Genomic DNA, 20,734 nt, shown 5'->3' with positions numbered 1-20,734 from the left:
TTTCCGCGCTACCTTGCCAGTCTTATCAGTAGTCGCACCCTGTATGCATATAATGGCGCGGGGTACTCTAGCTACTGAGCTGGCCAGTTGGCAGGAAACTCCGCAGAGGAAACCAGGTTTGTCTATGAATCCGTCGCCCCTCATCCCCTCGTGCTCTTAATCCTCTTTGGCAACCTTTACCAGTTTCTCGCTCTAAATCGTTTTAGAATATTTCATATTAGACGTGCGTCACGATGGCTCAAACAACCGCTATCTCACTCACGACACCAACGGGCATTACTTATCAGCAGCCGACTGGACTGTACGTTATTTCCTTCCAATATTTCATCTTAGAGTGAAAGAGTAATTTCCAAGCCTACCAGATTCATCAACAATGAGTTCGTCCAAGGTGCCGATGGCGGCACGATCGATGTGGTATGCCCCCTTCTCTCATCGTCATGGTCCTCAAGCAAGACACTAACGGGCTATAGATCAATCCAGCGTACGCAAACCAAGTTTTTACAGAGACTTAAACCACTCACTAACCAACCCCCAGAATCTCCCAGAAGATATGCTCCGTCGCCGAAGCCCGCGAAGCCGACATAAACACCGCCGTATCCGCCGCCCGTCTCGCCCTATGCGGCCCCTGGAGTCAAGCCTCTCCAACCGAGCGCTCAAAATATCTCTACAACCTCGTAACACTCATGGAAGAGTCCCGCGAGACGCTCGCGGCCGTCGAGTCAATGGATAATGGGAAACCGATTACCAGTGCACGCGGTGATATTGATGAGGCGATTGGGTGTCTGCGGTATTATGCCGGGTGGGCGGATAAGATTGAGGGGAGGGTTGTTGATACGGGGGTGGACATGTGGAATTTTGTGAGGAGGGAGCCTGTATGCCTCCTTTTTTATTTCCTTTCCTCGAATACCTGGTGGTACTGACATGCCGGTATTGTTTAGATTGGTGTTTGCGGGCAGATTATTCCTTGGAATTTTGTGAGTTGCGCTCCTCCCATCCCATCCTCAGCTGCAATTCGTGCATGCTGACGTCTCTTGATAAAGCCATTAATGATGTGGGCATGGAAAATCGGCCCCGCCATAGCCTGCGGAAACACCGTCGTCATCAAAACCGCCGAGACAACGCCCCTCTCAGCCCTTCTAGCCGCAACCATAGTCAAAAAAGCAGGCTTCCCACCGGGCGTAATCAACATCATAACCGGCTACGGAATGATAGCAGGCACAGCCCTCTCACGACACATGGACGTCGACAAAGTCGCCTTTACGGGGTCTACGGCTGTCGGTCGGCAGATAATGAAAGATGCGGCCGAGACGAATTTAAAAAAGGTTACGCTCGAATTAGGTGGGAAGTCACCGAATATTGTCTTTGACGATGCGGATTTGGAGAGGGCGGTTGGGTGGGTTTATTCTGGTGTTTTCTCGAATATGGGGCAGAATTGCTGCGCGGGGAGTAGGGTTTTTGTGCAGGCGGGGGTATATGATGTTTTCGTGCAGATGTTGAAGGAGCGCGTAAAGGAAAAGTTGGTCATCGGGGACCCGGAGGATGAGGGGACCACGCATGGCGCTCAGGTCTCGGACGTGCAGTTGGAGCGCATACTAAGGTGGGTATATGTACCATGCACCAAAAACAAGGTAATGCTAATGATGTTTCTTAGGTACGTGGACTCAGGCAAACAAGCCGGCGCAAAGATCGAGATCGGCGGGGAAAGAGTCAATCGGCCTGGCTACTTCATGCAGCCTACAATCTTCTCCTCCGTCACGCGCGACATGGCCATCGTCCACGAAGAGATCTTTGGCCCCGTCGGCGTGATTGCGCGATTCGAGAGCGTTGACGAAGTCGTGCAGGCAGCTAATGACACGGCCTATGGACTGGCTGCAGGGATACACACTGAGAGTCTGAAGACTGCTCTGGATGTAGCTGGCCGGGTCAAGGCGGGGACGGTCTGGGTAAACCAGTATAATGGCGTGCATTGGCAGTTGCCGTTTGGTGGGTTTAAGCAGTCGGGGCTTGGACGGGAGTTGGGGGAGGAGGCGTTGCTGAATTATACGCAGACCAAGACTGTTTCTGTCAATTTGGGGGGTACGTGAGTCGTCAAGGAGCATTTGCAGCTGTTTGCTCTCCTCTGCTAGGAGGAGGGATAGCGGGGTATGCATAGTTGGAAGATAGATCCAATCAATCAATCGCTGACGAACTGTGGCCCGTGTTCAAGCGCCGATCCGTACGGGTCCTCGATCTGACCACGATCTGTAGAAGGCAAACTTTAATTACTCAATTCAAGGAGTCATTCAAAAGTATTGACGTGATGTAAAACAGAAAAATGTTTGTTCTGCAGTCGGTGGGCCAGTGCGATATGAGCAGCAAGAAAGTCGTCGCAAACAGCGGCTATATATTTTCGCACCATTTAACCCTAATCGCAACCATCAACAACCACAAAAATGAAACTAACAACCCCAACAAAAGTCCAGTTCGTCCCCGGCACATCCGGCTACTTCGTCAAAGACCTTGCCGCCGTCCGAACAGCCCCCAGCTACGACCCGCTAGTGCACAACCACATCCTAACCCCCCTTACGCCGGGATTCTCCAAGGTCGTCCAACCAGGCTCTGTGATCTCCATCCTGCTGCACCTCCCAAACAACCAGATTGTCGTGGGCGACTGCGTAGACGTTATTTTCTCCGGCGCGGCGAATCGCGATCCGCTTTTTATTGCGGAGGAACATTTGCCTATCTTGGAGGATGTGGTTAGGCCTTGGCTTTTGAAGGCCGATATTTCGGTCTTCAGGCCTAATTCTGAGAAAGTTGATGGACTTTGGCCTGAAGTACAAAAAGAAGGGAAAGGAAATGGGAAGATTACCACTGGCCGCCTGCACTCAGCCCTCCGCTACGGCCTCTCGCAGGCCCTCCTCTCAGCAACGGCATCCGTGCACGCCCTCCTGCCCGCTGAAGTCATCGCGCGTGAATGGCGCATCGACAAACATGCTCTGGCAAAACAACCAATCGATATCCTCGCCTTGTGCCATCGGAATGATTTTCTTCAACTGGATAGGATGATCATGAAGCGCATCGCGATATTACCACATGCTTCGTTCGTGCATGTGTCTGATCTTGGCCCGGGGGGTGGCGCATTATTGGAGTTTGTGGAGCGGGTTGCGAAGCGGATACGAGAGACAGGGGCACCGGGTTATGAGCCGAAATTACATTTCGATGTTTATGGGACGTTAGGTGATTTATTCCCTGAGCTAAGTGAATTGGTCTCTTTCATGAATGAATTGAAGCGAGCAGCGGAGCCGTTTGAGCTGCTTATTGAGTCCCCGGTTATAGAGACGTCGAGGGAGGCGCAGATTGCTAGGATGGCTGATCTACGCCGTGCTCTACGTGCTGCCGCTGAGTCTGACGCTCAGACACCCACCCCAGGTGTACCCGTGCAAATCGTCGCAGACGAATGGTGCAACACCCTCCCCGACACTCAATCCTTCACAGACTCCGGCGCCGTCGACTACGTGCAAATTAAAATGCCCGATCTGGGCGGGTTGCATAACACCATCGACGCCGTGCTTTATTGTCGCTCTAAGGGAGTGGGCTGTTGTCGCTCTAAGGGAGTGGGCTGTTGTCTCGGTGGCTCTGCGAACGAGACGGATGTTTCGGCCAGATTGAGCGCGCATGTTGCGCTTGCAACTGTTCCGGACTTTTTGCTGTCGAAGCCGGGAATTGGGGGGGACGAGGGGGTTATGATTTTGGGGAATGAGATGGGGAGGGGGGTTGCTGTTTTAAGGGATAAGTAGATGAACTAGATGTAGCTATGTGCAACAAAAGTAGATAGTTAATCATGGAAATGCTTCACGGAAAACCCAGCCATTTCAGTCCCAGCATTCAAATCCGTCGGACTCCTCGACCAGTTCTTGCGAATACGGGCCCTCGTCCATTCAATCGCGGGGACATCAATGACATTATTCTCCTCGCCCCTATCCAACCCCTCCCTCTTCAAAAGCGGACTATCCACAGTCCTAAGCATAAGCCGATCACTCGGCCTAACAAAGTACAATAGACCCAGTCTATCATTACAAGCCTGATCCGCCGGAGGGACAACAACCCGATGAATCCCAGACTTAAGGTACCCATTCGACACAATGGAAAGCATATCCGCTATATTCACCGCGATATGACCCTCCGGAATACGAAGCCACTCCCATTCCGCCTCGTTGCTTTGGCGAACTTGTAGAGCTGCAACGGGCTGCTGGAAGACGAATGTTATTGTGCCGTTGTCTGTGTGCCCGCGCGAATAGAGTTCTTTGAATTGGGCATTCTCGGATTCGGTGCGGGAGCGGTACATCATGTACCGAAGACCGGAATCGCAGTTAGATTCGTAGCGGTGGCCATTGACAAGTTCGTCTTCCGGGATTTCGAGGATTATGGCGAGGAGGGTGAAAAGTCGATAGGCGATATGTTCGTGGACGTGTCGATGGAAGGTCTCGATCTCGGCCCAGTGCTGGCGATATACATCCGGGTGCTCGCGCTCATACTGAGGGAGGAACTTCATGACGTTGTAGAACTCGATGTTATCCCGCAACCCGGGGAGGATTTCAATTGAGCCGAGTGGGCGGTACCCATTGTAGATTCCTTCTTCGAGGGGGGCGCGGAATTTTAGGCGTTCGGATTCAGGGAGGGAGAAGAAGGATTGGCCGATTGCGAATTGGCGGTTAATTTGGGATTGGGTGAGGCCGATGTTTTTGACGTAGAAGAAGCCTGCACATAACCGAAGAAGTCAGCGGGGGTAAAGAAGGAGGGAGAATGGTGGGGGATGTTGGGGGTACCGATGTCGTGTGCAGCATCTTTGAGTTGAGCTGCTAGTCTTTCCTTTCCGCCTGGTTGGTCGAATTCGGAGAGGTCGATTGTTGTTAGGGTTGCGTATTTGACTGTCTTGCGTTAGGGTTTTCCGTTGGAAGACGAGGTATAGGAGCAGACATACAGTCATGGCTTGTCTCGGAGGGGGGTTTATACTCCGGAAGGCCTGAAGAGTGTTCGTTCAATCCGTTCATCGTGCCTGGTGTCTGATGCTAGATGGTGGCAGAGAAGCGCAATGGCAGGGTGGAAGTCGCACTTTAGTACATCGTACAGAGCGGGGTTAGAGCTATTCGTCATCTGACGAAAGGTACAATTGAGCATGCACAAAAAGGTATGATGGGGTGATTTGAAAAGAACTTAGTCTTGTCCTGCAGGTCGTCATGTATGGTGATGTCAACAGACACAGAGCACTGAGGATGTCTATCATCCAGAGCCTCGCCGGATTTTTGCAGAGCATTATGACCAGCACAGCCGTGAGAAGAAGTTGGGTAAGCTAGTCTGAGCTCGCGAGAGAAGGCTTGACTGCTCTTCGCATAGAGCCCAAACGCAAGTTGGCGGTGTTGATGGATCCCATCATTCAGGGCCACCGTGCTGCACTGGGACACAGCCAGCAAAGACGGTCTCTGTGTAGATAGAATCAATAGCTTGAGCTTCAGTACAACTCGCTAGACAAAAGCTTTGGGAGTAATTGGTTTCATCCCCTGGCTCTGAACCCTGGATGTACGAAAAACAGTGCCTGCATAACGACGCGGGAGCTTAGTAATAGTTCAGATATGCAGCCGCGTCGCGCGCTTCAGCTGGAGCTCATCACCACCTCCACCTTTTCTCATAAACTGCGATCGCAACCAAACGTCCGGGTGAGACAGACATGACCATTGTTGAGCCTCAATGGTGGAAGGCTGAAGTGGGCTCCGATTTCACATCCACAGAATCCGCTCCCCACCTTCAGCCTTACACTGCAATTTTAGTCTCTCGGGGGCCTTGATCTCGAGTTGAGCTGAGCATCCGTCCTGAAGGGCAGAACGTTTGATGTAAGCATGGTTCTTCTGCTTTGGCTCAGATTGATTATATCACGATGTGGACCGCGGACTGCGAAGTAGAAGCAAAGGGCCTGGAACTGCGATACTCCCGGGTGTCGAAGCGCTCCTTCCGAGATAGACTCTCGACACGTGATATCACTGCATTCTCGAGTTGATCGGGGATCTTGATCTGTCTACCTTGCCCATTGACTGTTTACAATGTGTCTGTGACTAGACAACAATGGGTGGATATATACTTGGCAACATGCAGCGGGGGAAGAATGGTTGTCGCGCAAAGGCGATGCCAGAAAGATGCACATTTCAGAGTCTTCGAGTGGACTGAGCGTCCACAAAGAAAGAACGCGTCCACATGACATTTCCCTGAATAATCTAGTAGGTGATTGATAGAGAGAAGGTGTTTCCTATCCACTCACTTAAACTTCACTTTCCAGTTGCTCCAGTCTCTGTACTTTGCTAACGTTCTCTGCCAGGCGACCTACACCTTCGGGTTATACCAAAGGCATCAGCTCTTTGAAAACCTGAAATGTTCTGCTACTCAATGACAGCTTGATCTGAACAGCCTTTGAACAGCCAAAAGGCTAGAAGATAGAGATGGAAATCTGTGGCTCCTGCATTCACTTTCAATTCATGGACAGTGGTGGTGGGTCCACTCCTGATCAGACATTGGTTGCACTTAGGGCTCAGTGAATGATGCTGTGAATCGCGAATGCCATTGTTTCGATTCTGACTTTGCCTTCTGTTATGGAGGGTTACTTTCACGCGTAGGCCTTCAGAGTTTTCTTCGTTTCTCCCTCTCATCCCAACTTTCCTTTTCTGTTACCCCTTCTGTGGTCCGAAAAGCATCAGACTTTGAACCACATCGTCTCTTTCCTTGCCCTCAACACCTGAATTCCCTTGACAGCAGCCAAGAAAACCAAGTTCAAGATGTCTCCTGTTACCAGCTACCCAGTTATGTCTCCTGCCGCACTTGTCTACTTGTATCACCATGTGTTTCTGCCCCCGAAGCTCCCTCAAGAGGACGACTACGATCCCGATCTCGACCAAGCTCTCCTTGACATGGTCATTCATGCTCTTCACGGTTTTGCAACTCACTTGACTGGTTTCGAGTATGAAGTCATCAAGCGTGTTACTGCCATGATCACTCGGTTGAAGGAGGTCCACGGCTTGCAAGGTGACGTTGATGAAGTCAAACTCAAGATGACGTTGGAGGCCTTGGAAAAAGAGGGTAAGAGCTTCCTTTCCGCCGGTAATCCGGATTCCAATATTAAAACTGCTGGCCTCAAGGCGACATCCTGCCCATCCATGTCCGCTGCCAGAACGCTGCAGTGTTGATCACCACCACCGAGAACGCTTTCCACTTCGAAACCTTTGAACTCTCCCCGCGCAACAAGGCTGTCAACTCAATCAAGGGTCGCTTGAAGCGCCAGTTCCCCGGTCCAACTTTTGCCGTAGACTCTAAGGTTTTCAAAGACGCAAGCCTGAGAGGCACCATTGCCAAGACGCTTGCAAAGATGAGCCACCAGTATGTTGCAGGGACAAAGCCAATGGTCAAGAAGGCTCAGCAAGAGCACGAGGAAGACAGAGACACCACTGATCCCAAACTGGTGACTGAATTCTTCACCGCGTTTCTGCGCCCATCTGCTACAGCCGTCGACAGCTTGCAAGTCCATAAAAATACTCGTGAAGAGGTTTTGTGGAACAGCACCCGACTTCCCTGGCGACGTTCTCCCTTGTGGCTCTTGATTCGTGTCGCTCTACAGCTCTCAATCAGGCGGCTCGGCGAATCGAAGGGGATTGACAAAGACCTTTACAAGCACTTCATGTTGTATTGCATGAGCTTTGCTCTTGAACACCGCTCCAACTCCATGTCAGATGAGATTTGCTACATTATGATCGCCAAAACTGCTGGCCGACTACACAAACTAGGCCTATCCCACCGCCCTGCATGGTTTCAATATGTAGAGGATGCTATCCAAGCTGCTAGTTCTTCTCTTTCAGAGAACTGGCGCCAGATAGTAGCACGGGACGGATCAAAAAGCAGTCGGCTTGACAAGCAAGGGCTGTCAATACTCGACTTTGAGCAGGACACGTTTTGCTCCATCCCAACTCTTGACAACTGGCGCGTCAATATTGCGAGCCGAACCAGCTCTTCAAGTGCGGTCACCTTTCAACCGGAAGGTCATCTTGACACGCAACATGGCTCGGAGCTTCCTTGGCTTTCAAGTTCAAGCGACCCGGACTACAAGATCTTCAACCTTGCAGCCTTTGAGAAATGGGTCAAGCTGGAACTCGATAATTGGCTTGAACAGCATATTGACGAAGAAACCACTTGCCAGAACCTGGGTGATTCCATCAGTCGATACCATGATTTTGCGTCTGGTCAATACTCCAAGAACCCAGAGGCTACGTCACTTATGCACCTTACCATCCTGGAATTGTGGATTGCCTGTGACAAGTCTGCGGTCCGTAGATACCCTGACCTCGCCAACTATGGCACCTGTATCCCGACCGGCGTGTTTGAATCTCTCGTGCTTCCGATGAAGTCACAGTTGGAGCGTTTGGGTCGAGCTGAGCTTTATCTAACGAACCGCCAAAGACGCGTCCTCTATCCCCAGTCTTGCATCTTTCTTGACTTTGGTACCCCTTCATGCTTTGCCGTCAAGTACTTCGATCAGTCGCATGAGCACCAAGAGCTGCTCACCAGAATTGAAGATCGCGCTAGGCAGGAGAAAGAAGCAAAGCAGGCAGAGTTGCGTCAGAAGAGACAAAAATACGACGATTTGATGGCAATCGTCAATAGCACAGAATGCACCTACGAAGAGCACCTCGTTGACCGACGTTTAAACCTGACGAAGATGCGCCACAACCCCTCCTGTAAGCGCTGTGCGCGTAAGTCGGCTGCCAACTCCATCACAATCTGCATTCACGAATGGCCTTTACCTGCAAACACGGCAGAGGCTAAATCAACGGTATTCGAACTTGACCCTCCTCGAGATTTCTCTGCCTGGCGTGACGTGACCATACACTTTCTGCTTAATATCCTATGTCTTCAATACCATGACAGTCAGCATCCTCGGGCGATGTTTGAGCCGCAAACGCACAGTGGTCTCAGGAAATTTGGTACCTCTGTATCGAGTCACCAAAGAATCTATTTACTGTCCGAGAATAAGCCTCATGAGGTTACTCACAGAAAGGCGAGAAAAATTCTTGGTTTGACCGAAAATCATGTCTGTCTCAGAAATGGAATGAGCTGTCAATACTTCGACAGTCGGACGAATTGCTTTGTGGCCACATTCTGGACTACGGACAAGACCGCGGTTTCATGCACTTATCAACTGCCCCGGCCAAGCTCGTCTCTTCAGCAGTTTCTTTACCGACCCTCAACCGCAAGAAATGGGCCCGCACCAAACGCAGTCATTGCATCCCAGGATTCCTGCCCGCAGGACATGTCGCTGGAAGAGTACAAGGCGCTCTGTTCGATGCCACTCGGCGTTGAAGTCCAGTGGAAGAACATCCTGCGACAGCTCGCTATGCCCTCCGTGGTGCTCAAAAAGACTGAGACCTGTATATTCATTCTGCAAATGATCTGTCAGGCAGGACCTCCCTCTAGCCAGTCCAGGCTCCGTGCAGGCCATGTGATCCTGAACAATGATTCGTTTGCGAAAGCCCTTCTAGCGGAGGTTGGGAGGGCCTCAGGTAGGATAAAAGAGAACTGGGAGTCCGCTCAAGAGCTAAGTGCACTTGTCTTTCTCACACTAAGATTACACTCTCTTACGAGCTCTCCCGAGGTTCAGGAAATCTGTCTCTCTCAGCTTCTTGCCTTGCGTGTTATCTGCTTCAATTGGGTTATAATCATCCGGGGGATGTCCGGAGATTCAGACAGCGACGAACGTCGGAATAACTTAATTGCTAGTGCCACTCATATGGCACTGATATGCGCGAGCACCTACGACTGTGAGGGTTGTGCCTTGGAGCAGATTCTCGCTGACGAGGTCAACGCCTCGATGTGGATACAGTGCTCTATGATGGTCCATGACAGATACGGTCTTCTCGATATGACATCTGGAAGCTTAGTCGCCATCTTGTACTACCGCTGGAAGATCATGGCCTATCGCTTGTATCCAGTTTTGATACGCAACATCGTCGGTCAGAAGCAAGCCTCCATGGATTTAGCTGTTCGCGAAGCATGGCCTGCATATTCCGAGGGATCCGCCTGGTCTGCTGTGTCGGAAGAGTGCCACTCCTGGATAGAATCTCGGAATGGCAATGTGTCAGTGCACTTCGAAGCGCTGACTGGCAAGCTTCTTGTCGATGGCCGACCGCTAGCCCGTCTACCCCCGGAGTATGAGAAGCACAACACCTACACCACTCTCTTTGGCCAATCCCCGGTGGAGGTAATGCCGAGTGGTCTGCCAGGAATGCAATTCTCGGGCCAGAAAAAACACATGGGTCACACGATTCACTTGGGAAGGGTAGCGAGCTCTGAATCCGGCAATCCTGAATTGTGCGTCCGCGCGATTGATGGAAAAGACCAGGCTTGGGAGTTCGTACCTCCGGCACTCCTCAAGGGGTCGTTTCCAGATGCCTTTGTCGACGACTGTGCCCACTGGTACAACCTTGAAGGCCATTTTGTCGAGTTCCGACCGCTGAAAGAGCCCTGGAAGTCCTCGACCGATTGTTGGCGACTACAGCTGAAATATCCAGACGGTCGGTGGCAACTTTCACTAGGAGACATGTCTCTAGTCTGTATGCTCAGTAGGACGGCCGGCGCTTTATCCAACATACTGCAGCCGATAGAAAGAGCCCCGAAGGTTCACTGCAAGCTTCATCGCCTCTCCTCTAGGCTGGAAATTGATCTGCCACGACTGCGACTCAACTTTACTCTTAAATCTGGGCAGTCTGCTATTCTATCACGCCAATACCGCGATATGTTGGTCGACCCTGACCAGTCACTCGGCACGTTGACCGGTCTTGCGAATAAGCTTATTTTACGTTCTGTACATCCCAACTTCAATGAGCGAAAGGTCCTCATTCCTGAAGGGCAGGTCTTCTGGACAAAGGGTGAGCTTCATGTCGCCGTCACCATCCGTTGGCAGACGATCTCAAGAGCCCATGTCTACTCCGTTGACCACCAACTCTGTCGCCTAGCAGACAACGGAAGTATTCAGAGCAAGCTGTTCCTCGCCTATCTCCACGCTGTGACATCTCACTGCCTTCCTGACCCGTTGACGAAAAGAACTGGCACTGAACAGTCCCTTCATATCCTCCGTTCCGCATCTCTTCGGTCCTTCGACCAACTGCAGCACGAGAACGCAGTGATACTGGGTTGCATTGCAAGACTTACGCCCGAGCGCAGTTATTACCCGCAAGGCAGGCGCGAGATGCAGAATATCAAATGGCAGGCCAGCCTAGGAGTCCTGGCTCAGCGAGATGAGTTCCGTATTCAAGTCGATCAGATACTGGACCAGCAACGCCGAATTAGCATCTTCTATCCAGACGCCCCAGGAGTCCAAGCCACCTTGCCGACGGTCAACCAGGAACTACTGGAACGTGCTAAAATTCGATCATCGTCGTTCTACACTTCGGAGTTTGGAGCTGAAGACCATGATACACAATTTGACTGTCGTTACTCGGAGCTTGGCCGAGACCACGAATCCAACGGATGCTTTCGAGTTTTCAAACTGTGCAAGATGATCAGCAAGCGCCGCTCAACGGTCACCGAAGCAATTTCCAGCGATAACTTGCGTTCGCAGCTCTGGGGGTTCCTTTCTCGTTCAACCGAGGTCAATGGGTACGGTCGCAGCATCGAGGCATCGAAAATCCAATACGATGCAACCTGGCTGCTGGACCCTGTCAAGTACGTCTCAAGCAACTGGTGCAGTATTCACCGATTGCTCTGCGCCGGTGGTGCTCGTCCCAATGCACAGCAAGCAATGATTTGGATATCCGCCTTGACCTTTTTCGATAAGATTCCCTTTCCTGTTTTGCAGGCACTTGCCGCTTTCTACGTGATGCCCAGCATGTCGACCATTAGTCCACCACCACGCGTAATATTCTACATACACCGAGGGTACGAGGTAAATGAGAACGACCTGAGATCTTCAGTTCATTCCCACCGTTTGGCACAAACACCCGAATCATCGTTGCTACCCCTGGACAACGAGAATTACGATGCATACCAACATCGAATCGATTCCTTGAGGCAGAGCCGGAGAAATCAGGTTCTCCAAGAGTTTGTCGGTGCTCTACGCGCCCAGTGGCCGATAGAAATACCCACTGTCCCTAGTACTCAGGGTAGTATTCGCTTTCAGGATTACTACAACACGCAGAGTGCCATGAGTTGCATTCGCACTCATTTTGTAGTCTGGTTCCACAACAAGGAGCTTCGAGACTATCTTACCCAGGTAGCAACTGCGATTGCTAGCCAAAGCACGGCACCGATTCACATGGCCCCCTGTCCACAGCGCCTCCCTGCACAGGTTCAGAATCATCAACCCGGCTTTGTTACCGTCGACGACTTATTGCATCGGTCGCTAGGCCCGCCGCCTACTTTGGACTCCGAAATATCAAGCTTGGGTCACTTGCTGCGAGCGGGTGATCAATTTGTAGAGCCTGCATCCTGTCTTTCAGCTCTTATGAATGCAGTGGACTCTCAAACAAGATCGAACTACGAGAGGGATTATGTCCTACAGCTGAAGAATAGTGCGAAGTCGCTGCAAGATCGGCAAGGGTCCGACCAGCTTTCCTTAGATAGTGTCGCATTGGTCAAAGCACTTGCCGACCATCAGCGCCGCTGCGAGACGGTTTGCAGCGACTTTTACAACGCTATACTCTCGAGATTGACGCTATCGACTGCGCAGTCTGGCCCAGCGGACACAGCAACCACGGTATACTCTGGTATTCTGAATGTGCTGGCAGGTGCCAACATTGGACCCAGACTCTCACCTGAGATAGTTCTCCTGCAGTTAACGCGTGAGAGGTGGCAGCGACTTTCGCAAGAATGGAAAGTATGCCTTGTTGCCTACGGACGCTCGATTACGGCCTTTCAACAAGCGAAGCGACTTCCTGGCCTGATAGAACACCCCGAGGACCTGATCCGGGAGCTCCAAAACCCTGGCCACACAAATTGGGACCCATACGACTTTCCAGAATCGCTCTTGTTGGAGGTCGAGAATGGCCTTCTGATCCGAGATGTCCAGGAAGGAATTGCTAAGACAATGCGAGATCAGACTCGGAACGCTGTCATGCAATTGAACATGGGCGAGGGAAAGTCCTCGGTCATTGTTCCCATCGTGGCTGCTGCACTTGCAGATGGTTCAAGCTTGGTCCGAGTGCTTGTCGCGAAACCGCAATCGCGGCAGATGTTCCATATGCTAGTATCCAAGCTCGGAGGTCTTCTTGGTCGACGAGTGTATCACCTCCCTGTGTCGCGGTCGCTAAAGATAGATGAATCCGCAGCAATGGCCATCGAGCGCATGTGTCTTGAGTGCATGGCAGACGGCGGCGTGCTCCTCGTCCAGCCTGAGCACATCCTTTCACTGAAATTGATGTGCCTGGAGTGCTTCATCTCGAAAAGAACCTCTGTTGGACAGCGCCTCCTGAAAATACTTGAACTTTTCCAATCCTCATCGCGCGACGTGGTAGACGAAAGCGATGAGAACTTCAGCGCCAAATTTGAGCTGATCTATACGATGGGTTCTCAGCGTGCGCTGGAGCTTAGCCCACAGCGATGGAACCTTATCCAGGAGCTCCTGGATATCGTAAGACGGTATGTGCTGACTGTCAAGGAGCTCTATCCACAGGGAATAGAGGTCGACGAGCAGTCGCCGGGGAGCTTTCACCGAACACGCCTACTTCACGAGGACGCGACAAAGGAGCTTTTTGAAAAGATCGCGGATCACATATGTTCTAATGGCATTGACGCCTTGCCGATATCCAGACAGCCAGAAGCTATGAGAGCAGCTATCCGCTCTTACATCCTTGATCTTGAAGTGTCCCCTTCGACTGTCGCCATGGTTGAGGGTGAAGACGACAGCGGCTTTTGGACTGCTAGCACCAGGGACCCGCTGCTCTTGCTACGCGGTCTGCTGGCCGGAGTAGTGCTTGCTTCTTGCCTCAGTCAGAAGCGTTGGAGAGTGAATTATGGCCCTCATGAATCCAGAACGCCTCCCACGAAGCTGTCCGTTCCCTATCGCGCTAAAGACAATCCGGCCCTTAGGTCCGAATTTAGTCACCCTGATGTCGTTGTCGTCCTGACATGTTTGAGCTACTACTACGGTGGCCTCAACGATGACGAGCTTTTCGCAGCGTTTCACCACTTACTCAAATCCGACCAGAAGGATATAGAGTACCAGCGATGGGTGGATGACTCTCCTGACCTTCCACGCGTGTGCCGTCAACTCGGGGGAATCAACCTTCGAGACCGCCACCATTGCCTGCAGCGAGTGTTTCCGTACCTCCGATTTTCCAAGACAACCATCGACTACTTCCTTGCACACCTCGTCTTTCCCAAGGATATGAAAGAATTTCCGAGCAAATTGTCTGCCTCTGGCTGGGACATCGGGGAGGTCAAGTCGCACCCAACTGTGGGCTTCAGCGGCACGAATGACTCCCGCATTACGCTGCCGGTCAGCGTCAAGCAGCTTGACCTCCCGGAACAGAACCACACAAATGCGCTGGTCCTTGAATACATCTTGCGCCATGAGAACTCGATTGTTCTGACGCCCGAGCGCGACGCCAGCCAGGCAATTTCAGACACCCAGGCCTTGTTGAACATGGTAGTTGGTCTAGATCCTCCCGCGCAGGTTATTCTCGATGTCGGCGCCCAGATCCTAGAGTTGACAAACTTGGAGGTTGCAAGGACCTGGCTGGGCATGCTGCCGGAACAGGGACCAGTACAAGCTGTTGTTTTTGTGAATGACAGCGACGAAATTTGCGTCATTGATCGGACGGGGCTTGTCGAACCTCTGCAAATCTCTCCGTTCGGTAAACAACTGGAGGCGTGCTTCGTCTTTTTAGATGAGGCTCACACCAGAGGAATTGACTTGAAGCTACCCAAGCACTATCGCGCCGCAGTTACCTTGGGGGCTGGAATCACCAAGGATAAGTTGGTTCAAGGTAAGAGCGCTATACCCATTGCTTGATGATCGAGCACTAACACCTAACCAGCCTGCATGAGAATGCGAAAACTCGGCAAGGGACAATCGGTAGTGTTTTGCATTCCGACAGAAATCAAGAACAAGATTCTCTCCATCGTCGGTAAATCCGACGCTCGGGACATCAAGGTCTTGGACGTGCTCCGCTGGGCTGTGTCAGAGACATGGATCGAGATGCAGCGCAGTATACCCCTGTGGGCTGTTCAAGGGCAACGATTCGAGCGTCAACGTGCTCTGTGGGACAAGGCTCGCTCTGATGGCAAGATACAACTGTCCACAAGCCAGGCCGAAGGCTTCCTTGAACCTGAGTCTCAAACACTTGAGCAACGATACCGTCCGCGTTCTAACAGCTCCGTGCCGCCCATTATTGCCACGGAGTCAGACAGAGGAAATGCAACCATTCGTCAGATTCTGCAAAGGTGCAGCGCATTCGAGAATATCAACTTCCACTCAACGCAGCTCCAAGAGGAACAAGAGCGACAACTTGCACCCGAGATCGAACAGGAACGACAAGTCCAACGGCCACCATCTGTAACCCCTGAGAAGCACTCTCTACACCCAGATATACGTCGATTCGTTTTCACTGGCACATTGCAAGTACAATCCACCGCATTTATCCCCGCTTTTCAGTCGCTGGGGAAAACATCGGCGACAAAGTTTTTGAACCCGTCGGAGTTCCCGTCGAGCCTCCTAGTCACCGCCGACTATGCCAGGACAGTTAAACCGCCTCAAGGCCCTTCGTCCGTCTTGGACGATTACCAGCGCTCGGTACAATGGATCCTGACAAGCCCGGACGAAGACCGCAAGTCGGTGAAGCACATGGTTATTATCAGTCCCTATGAAGCCAACGAGCTGCACTCCGAGATCCTCAAGTCCAAGTATGTCAGCATGCACATTTACGCGCCATGCCAGAATCGCAGCTACTCGCCTCTTGATAAATTGAGACTATTCACAGTCCCCTCGCCACCGGCGAACCCTCCACGCATCCCTGCTAGCCTCTCAATCCAGCTCAATCTGTTTGCAGGTCAGCTCTACATCTCGTCCTTGGAAGAGTACCACGCCATTTGCGAATTCCTCCGTTTGGCGTCAACGGCTACACCGGAGGGTATGAAAGTTTCTGCGGACGGGTTCATTATCTCAGCACCGGATGGCAAACCACTGCTGTCCACATTTAAGAACAGCCCGCTCAAGTTCTTGAAAGTTCTCATGTCCCAGATTAGGAAGGATGGTCAGGAGATTGACAAGACTCATATTGGAAGGATCTTGGACGGGAAACTTTTGACTGAAGAGGACTTTTGTGAGGATGAGTGATTGGCAAGGGGACACTTTTGGAGACGCTGTTCAATTCGTTTGGTTTTGTGCTGGCCGAAGGTCGCTTGGTGTAAGATCTAGTCCCGGCACTACCACTTTGGGTTTAGATCATATTTTGTTTAGATAGTTGTTCAATACGACGTATTTCATGTCGTTCAGCCAGGTTTCCGTTGTCTACTGATATTTTACTGTTCTGTAGCTCCAAGACACTGCCCATCGGGATGCTTCGAAAAAGTCCAGGCGTGACTTAGGGCCTGCGATTGCAACCCAGGCTCTATTGAACAGTAGTAACAAACCGGCCCACCATCTTCAAGCCATCGCACTCTTATCAACCCGATTCAAATCAAGATCCAAAAGAAGTACACTGGTTTTGTCCCATGACCGTCCGGAAACCCATCGTTCAGGTATGCGCTTCGACCATCCCTACCCAGAGCGCTCAGTACCCGCGTCTGGTACCTACCCTACCCCTACCAGCACTTCAGGTGTAGTAGTAATAGATCGCAGGCCACTGCAGCCTGACACTGCACTCTTAGGATTAGGGAGGCATTTCCTCAGGCGCCCCGCTGTAGTTCGGTCTTTTGAGAGCGATGTCGATTGGTAACCGCTATGGAGTCTAGGGCTACAGTCTATACTACGCTGTAGACAACAAACGGCAAGTGACGAGTCGTACCTAAGATTTCTATGGGGATTTGAATACGGAGTGTAGACGCCGGATATTACGGAACTGACTGATGGTCCTCGGCTAGACTTTTGTTGCTCTGCAGGAGCACTGCATTTTTAGGTATTGGGGGAAGTTAAAGGTTCAGCCTGCAGGGGAGGAGACCAAACCGGAGCTCCATGCGGACGCTTCTGCCTAGAGCACTGCATTTTTAAGGTACAGGAGGCCTTGAACATTCAGGTGCTCAGCCGCATGGATTTCTTGCGGCTGAATTCTCCGAACCTTCCGAACCTTCTTTTAGTACTGTGCTTCTCAATTTTTGCGTGTTCTTCTTGCGGTTCAGCTTCGATAATCTCTCACATGCCATGACGACCAGAATACCCTGTATAGGTGCGGGACAATTCAGATCTTGTCCCTAGGTCCAACTCGCGAGACGGGGCTACTACATGGATAGCCATTGGTTGGCAGGCAATATTGACGATGGTGCGGCTTCCAGTTGCGCCTACACGATTCCATCCCGACGGGTAAGTATATGCTTCACGAATCTTCAATGCCATACTATATATGCCCAATGAAGAACTATCACGGTACTGCTAAGAGAAAATTGATAGGTAGTTTTTGTTAGATTCTGGACGCTGTATTGGGTTTGAGACATTGCGAATATGCTACCGTTCCTACCGCACGATTCAGTTGTATAAAGTCAGGCAATTTCTACAACTGCTTATCAGGAGCCCTAAGTAAACAGCGGGTGCGGCTAGGTTAGGTAAGCTGTGATTAGCAAATCTTTATATTTTCTGGGAGCGGCGTCTTCAACGCATAATCCTAATCAATCCAGCTCTGGTTCCATGTACCGCATGAGCAACGCCTAGGGCCTGAGATCACCGAACTTTGGAGTGCTGGGGAAAGCGGCAGTATCGGTGTTAGTCTACATTAAGTAGCTTGAAGAAGGCTTCTCAACTCAGTGCTGTATGTTAGAGCGAATATTTTGCAGTAATGTACGCGTCAATTCAAGCTTGCATTGTGGGATTTTCGGGAGGTCTAAGAGTATTGACTTCAGGTATTATTTTTTGTATGGGTTCATTAATTCTTATGTCGCCTCGTTCCATTGCCAGGGATTGTGATAAATTTATTGTCATTTTGGGGGTCTTGATATAGCTCAGTGAGCAGGCAACTAATCAACAGGACATTCAACGGCAGGTTTTTCCACACTTCAATCTATCCAGGGAGATTGGGCTTTCTTGATTCATGAATGGCGACGTAGGAAGGGCCAGACGACGAGCTGTAATAGAAAGAAATAAGAAAAGCGTAACGTCCGTGGCTTACTGCTAACCCTCCAGGTTTCGTTGTCGGGCAAGACATTCCCAGCTTCTTGATTCCTGAGGGAGTCCTCAATACACCCGACGCGGTGACATATGAAGTAGACACCGCAATTCCCTTAGCGGTATGCAGCTTAGCACGCTTCAGCAGCTCACCCTCAACCTCCAACTCGGATCATTGTTCTATTTCCCCTTGACGTGTTTAAACTGGACACTGAGATCCTGCCTGAGACTTATCCGAACCTTTCCCTGCACGTCCTTCCCAAGCGCAATACCAAGTAGGACACCACGCAGCCAGAATCCAACATGGACTTGATCAGGTTTAGGAGTCGCCATCATGAGATCATTGCTCGGAGCGATATATCTTCTAAGCGGTCTTTCCTGGTTCACGGACAACAGCCATCATCATAGGTATATGCCGAAGAGTAGGTAGTAGAAGTCCTCAATGCTGGGAGACGGCTGGGCCATATCAGCCAAGCCAGAGCGTGTGCCATATCAGCGTCGGTAACCATATTTGCAGTCCGGTCTGCAGTTTCGTACCACTACCATGCTGTTTCCTGACGCTGGTATCTTGTCTTGCTTTGCAATGGCAGCGCGGTGGCGTCGATAGATATGGTCTTGACACAACCCTGGATATTCTGACTCCCATAACTATGTGATATGGAATAGACTGCAGGACCGTCATTACGGTATCAATTAGGATTCCCGGCAGCGATCGTGGCATCAAACACTCAGCACCACCGTGCTGCTTTGGTCCACATCCACATCACCCTGATCAGTACACCGTTCTTGATCCTGCGGGGGTACTGCGTTTTAGCGATGGCCAAGACTCTATTCGACGATAGCACTTTTTTTTTTTTTTTAGCTCTGGGGGCCCTGGAGACACCTGGCTCTTATCAATTTGGGGATGTTATTAGTTTTTACTGGGACACTGGATGTTGTTTTCTGCTACTCTTTTAGCTGAAATATACCTTCAGAGAACGAACAATGGACACTTTGAGAGGAATGGGGCTTGTCGTCTGTGTGTTGTAGCATAATAGTGCCGCGTCTCTGGCTCACTGATGGAACGTTAAGGGCTCAGAAACGCATTGCCTAGAAGTCTTAAGACTAGGCTTCCTGCCTACATATAGAATGGCTGATATCTACAGCGTTTGTCTGCCTCGTTGAGCCACGCAGTAAGAAGGGTCCTTTCATCAGTGGAGTAGGTAATCCATATCCAATCCGAAGTCACAAAGTCCCGCTAGTTGGACGAGCAAGGTAGAAGGGCCAGGAATCCATTGAACTAGTTACTACATACTACACGTGGGTGGAACACAAGGCTACGTGTGTAGACTTCAATCCAACATGCCCTCGTCATTTAATTCAAGGGCGGACACTGCACTCAGTCTTTAGTTCTGTGAGACTCAGTTCGTCCGACAACAATGGGATGCAGGTGGTTGTACTTCCCTTAAAAACGGCTAGTCAGTTGTCACTGCATTATTAGTTCTCATAGGGGTTTATCAGATATTATCCTGTTCTATAACGACCACTGTAGACGTCGGAGGGGGCGTTCGTAGGCTGAGTCGGTAGGCTGAGTGTACTGCAATCTTAACCCTCGCGGGAGGTTCATTCAACCCCAAATTTGGCTTCGAATTCCAACACGGGATTGTATCACGACACGTCGACAGGGCTGAGCTTTCACAACTAGGCCCACCCCAAGTCAGCCTGGTGAGCGCTTGATAGGTACCAGAGACTGGACACAACTGCGCTCCTGCAAATCACGAAGACCTCTCAACATTTCAACGAGGATGGTGCTTGCGCTGTGCGCCATCTCAATTGAGGAAGCTTGGAAGTCAGATTTTGCCCCTAGATCCAGCGAGGGTCCTCGGGACGAACTAGAAAGTGACGGACGTCAAGACTGTACATTACTATTCATGGCTAAGGTCGAATAGTTGTATTATCCCTCCTGCGTGCCTCCCAGGGGACAGTCTCCCAGTACGGCCAAAATGATACCGGAGTTTGTACAGAGTCGTTCGACGAGTCCGGGATAACTCTAATTGCTCGACAATGACCGCAGTGCTGACACACTGCTTTGTCTGCAGTGGTAACAAGTGGGGTCGGTACTGCACTTTTAGCTCTCAGGGGAGGTTTCCCAAAGCAAAGTGGTGGCACGGGTTCCTGTAAGCCTATCAGGCGACTGGGAGCGTGACAGGGATTAGGGAATAGCCCAGCGTATTCAAAACGTACTGCATTCTTAATTCTGGTGAGGGCACATTGAGTTAGGGCCAGGCAGCCAAATTATGCGGTGCGGAAAAGCGCTGCACTTTTAGGTCTGGGGAGGCCGTGATAATCCGTCCATCCGGGTATCGCATCCTTAGTCCTTGCGAGAGTGTCAAACCGGTCGGAACATTTCGGGCTGACTATCTACGAAGCCTGGGC

General features: G+C 51.0%; 4 protein-coding genes across 4 annotated transcripts; 3 read left to right on the top strand and 1 right to left on the bottom strand.

Moving 5' to 3' along the window:
• Window positions 1-233: 233 nt before the first annotated feature.
• BDV14DRAFT_210014 (aldehyde dehydrogenase family protein) lies at window positions 234-2,108 on the top strand (the record flags this gene model as incomplete). Its single annotated transcript, XM_073775790.1, has 6 exons — window positions 234-301; window positions 363-434; window positions 536-872; window positions 939-974; window positions 1,041-1,597; window positions 1,652-2,108. The coding sequence occupies 6 exons, from the start codon at window positions 234-236 to the stop codon at window positions 2,082-2,084; spliced, it is 1,503 nt and encodes a 500-aa protein (XP_073626299.1). The 3' UTR covers window positions 2,085-2,108.
• A 227-nt stretch (window positions 2,109-2,335) lies between these two features.
• On the top strand, window positions 2,336-3,776 carry BDV14DRAFT_210012 (putative methylaspartate ammonia-lyase; the record flags this gene model as incomplete). The annotated part of the gene is made up of 1 exon (XM_073775789.1): window positions 2,336-3,776. The coding sequence occupies exon 1, from the start codon at window positions 2,433-2,435 to the stop codon at window positions 3,774-3,776; it is 1,344 nt and encodes a 447-aa protein (XP_073626298.1). The 5' UTR covers window positions 2,336-2,432.
• On the bottom strand, window positions 3,705-5,053 carry BDV14DRAFT_176780 (putative oxidoreductase, 2OG-Fe(II) oxygenase family). Its single transcript, XM_073769303.1, has 3 exons — window positions 4,961-5,053; window positions 4,806-4,907; window positions 3,705-4,737 (listed from the first exon to the last, which is right to left on the bottom strand). Exons 1-3 carry the CDS (start codon window positions 5,028-5,030, stop codon window positions 3,815-3,817), a joined length of 1,095 nt encoding a protein of 364 aa, XP_073626297.1. The 5' UTR covers window positions 5,031-5,053; the 3' UTR covers window positions 3,705-3,814.
• Window positions 5,054-6,800: 1,747 nt separating this feature from the next.
• BDV14DRAFT_201959 (uncharacterized protein) lies at window positions 6,801-16,342 on the top strand (the record flags this gene model as incomplete). The annotated part of the gene is made up of 3 exons (XM_073773889.1): window positions 6,801-7,101; window positions 7,161-14,993; window positions 15,045-16,342. 3 exons carry the CDS (start codon window positions 6,801-6,803, stop codon window positions 16,340-16,342), a joined length of 9,432 nt encoding a protein of 3,143 aa, XP_073626296.1.
• Between the last annotated feature and the right edge of the window lie 4,392 nt (window positions 16,343-20,734).

This window comes from Aspergillus stella-maris (genome assembly GCF_047715825.1).
Source record: "Aspergillus stella-maris strain CBS 113639 unplaced genomic scaffold BDV14scaffold_42, whole genome shotgun sequence".
Taxonomy (NCBI): Eukaryota; Fungi; Ascomycota; class Eurotiomycetes; order Eurotiales; family Aspergillaceae; genus Aspergillus; species Aspergillus stella-maris.
Note: the sequence above shows the minus strand (reverse complement) of the source record. Positions and strands in the feature narration are given on the sequence as shown.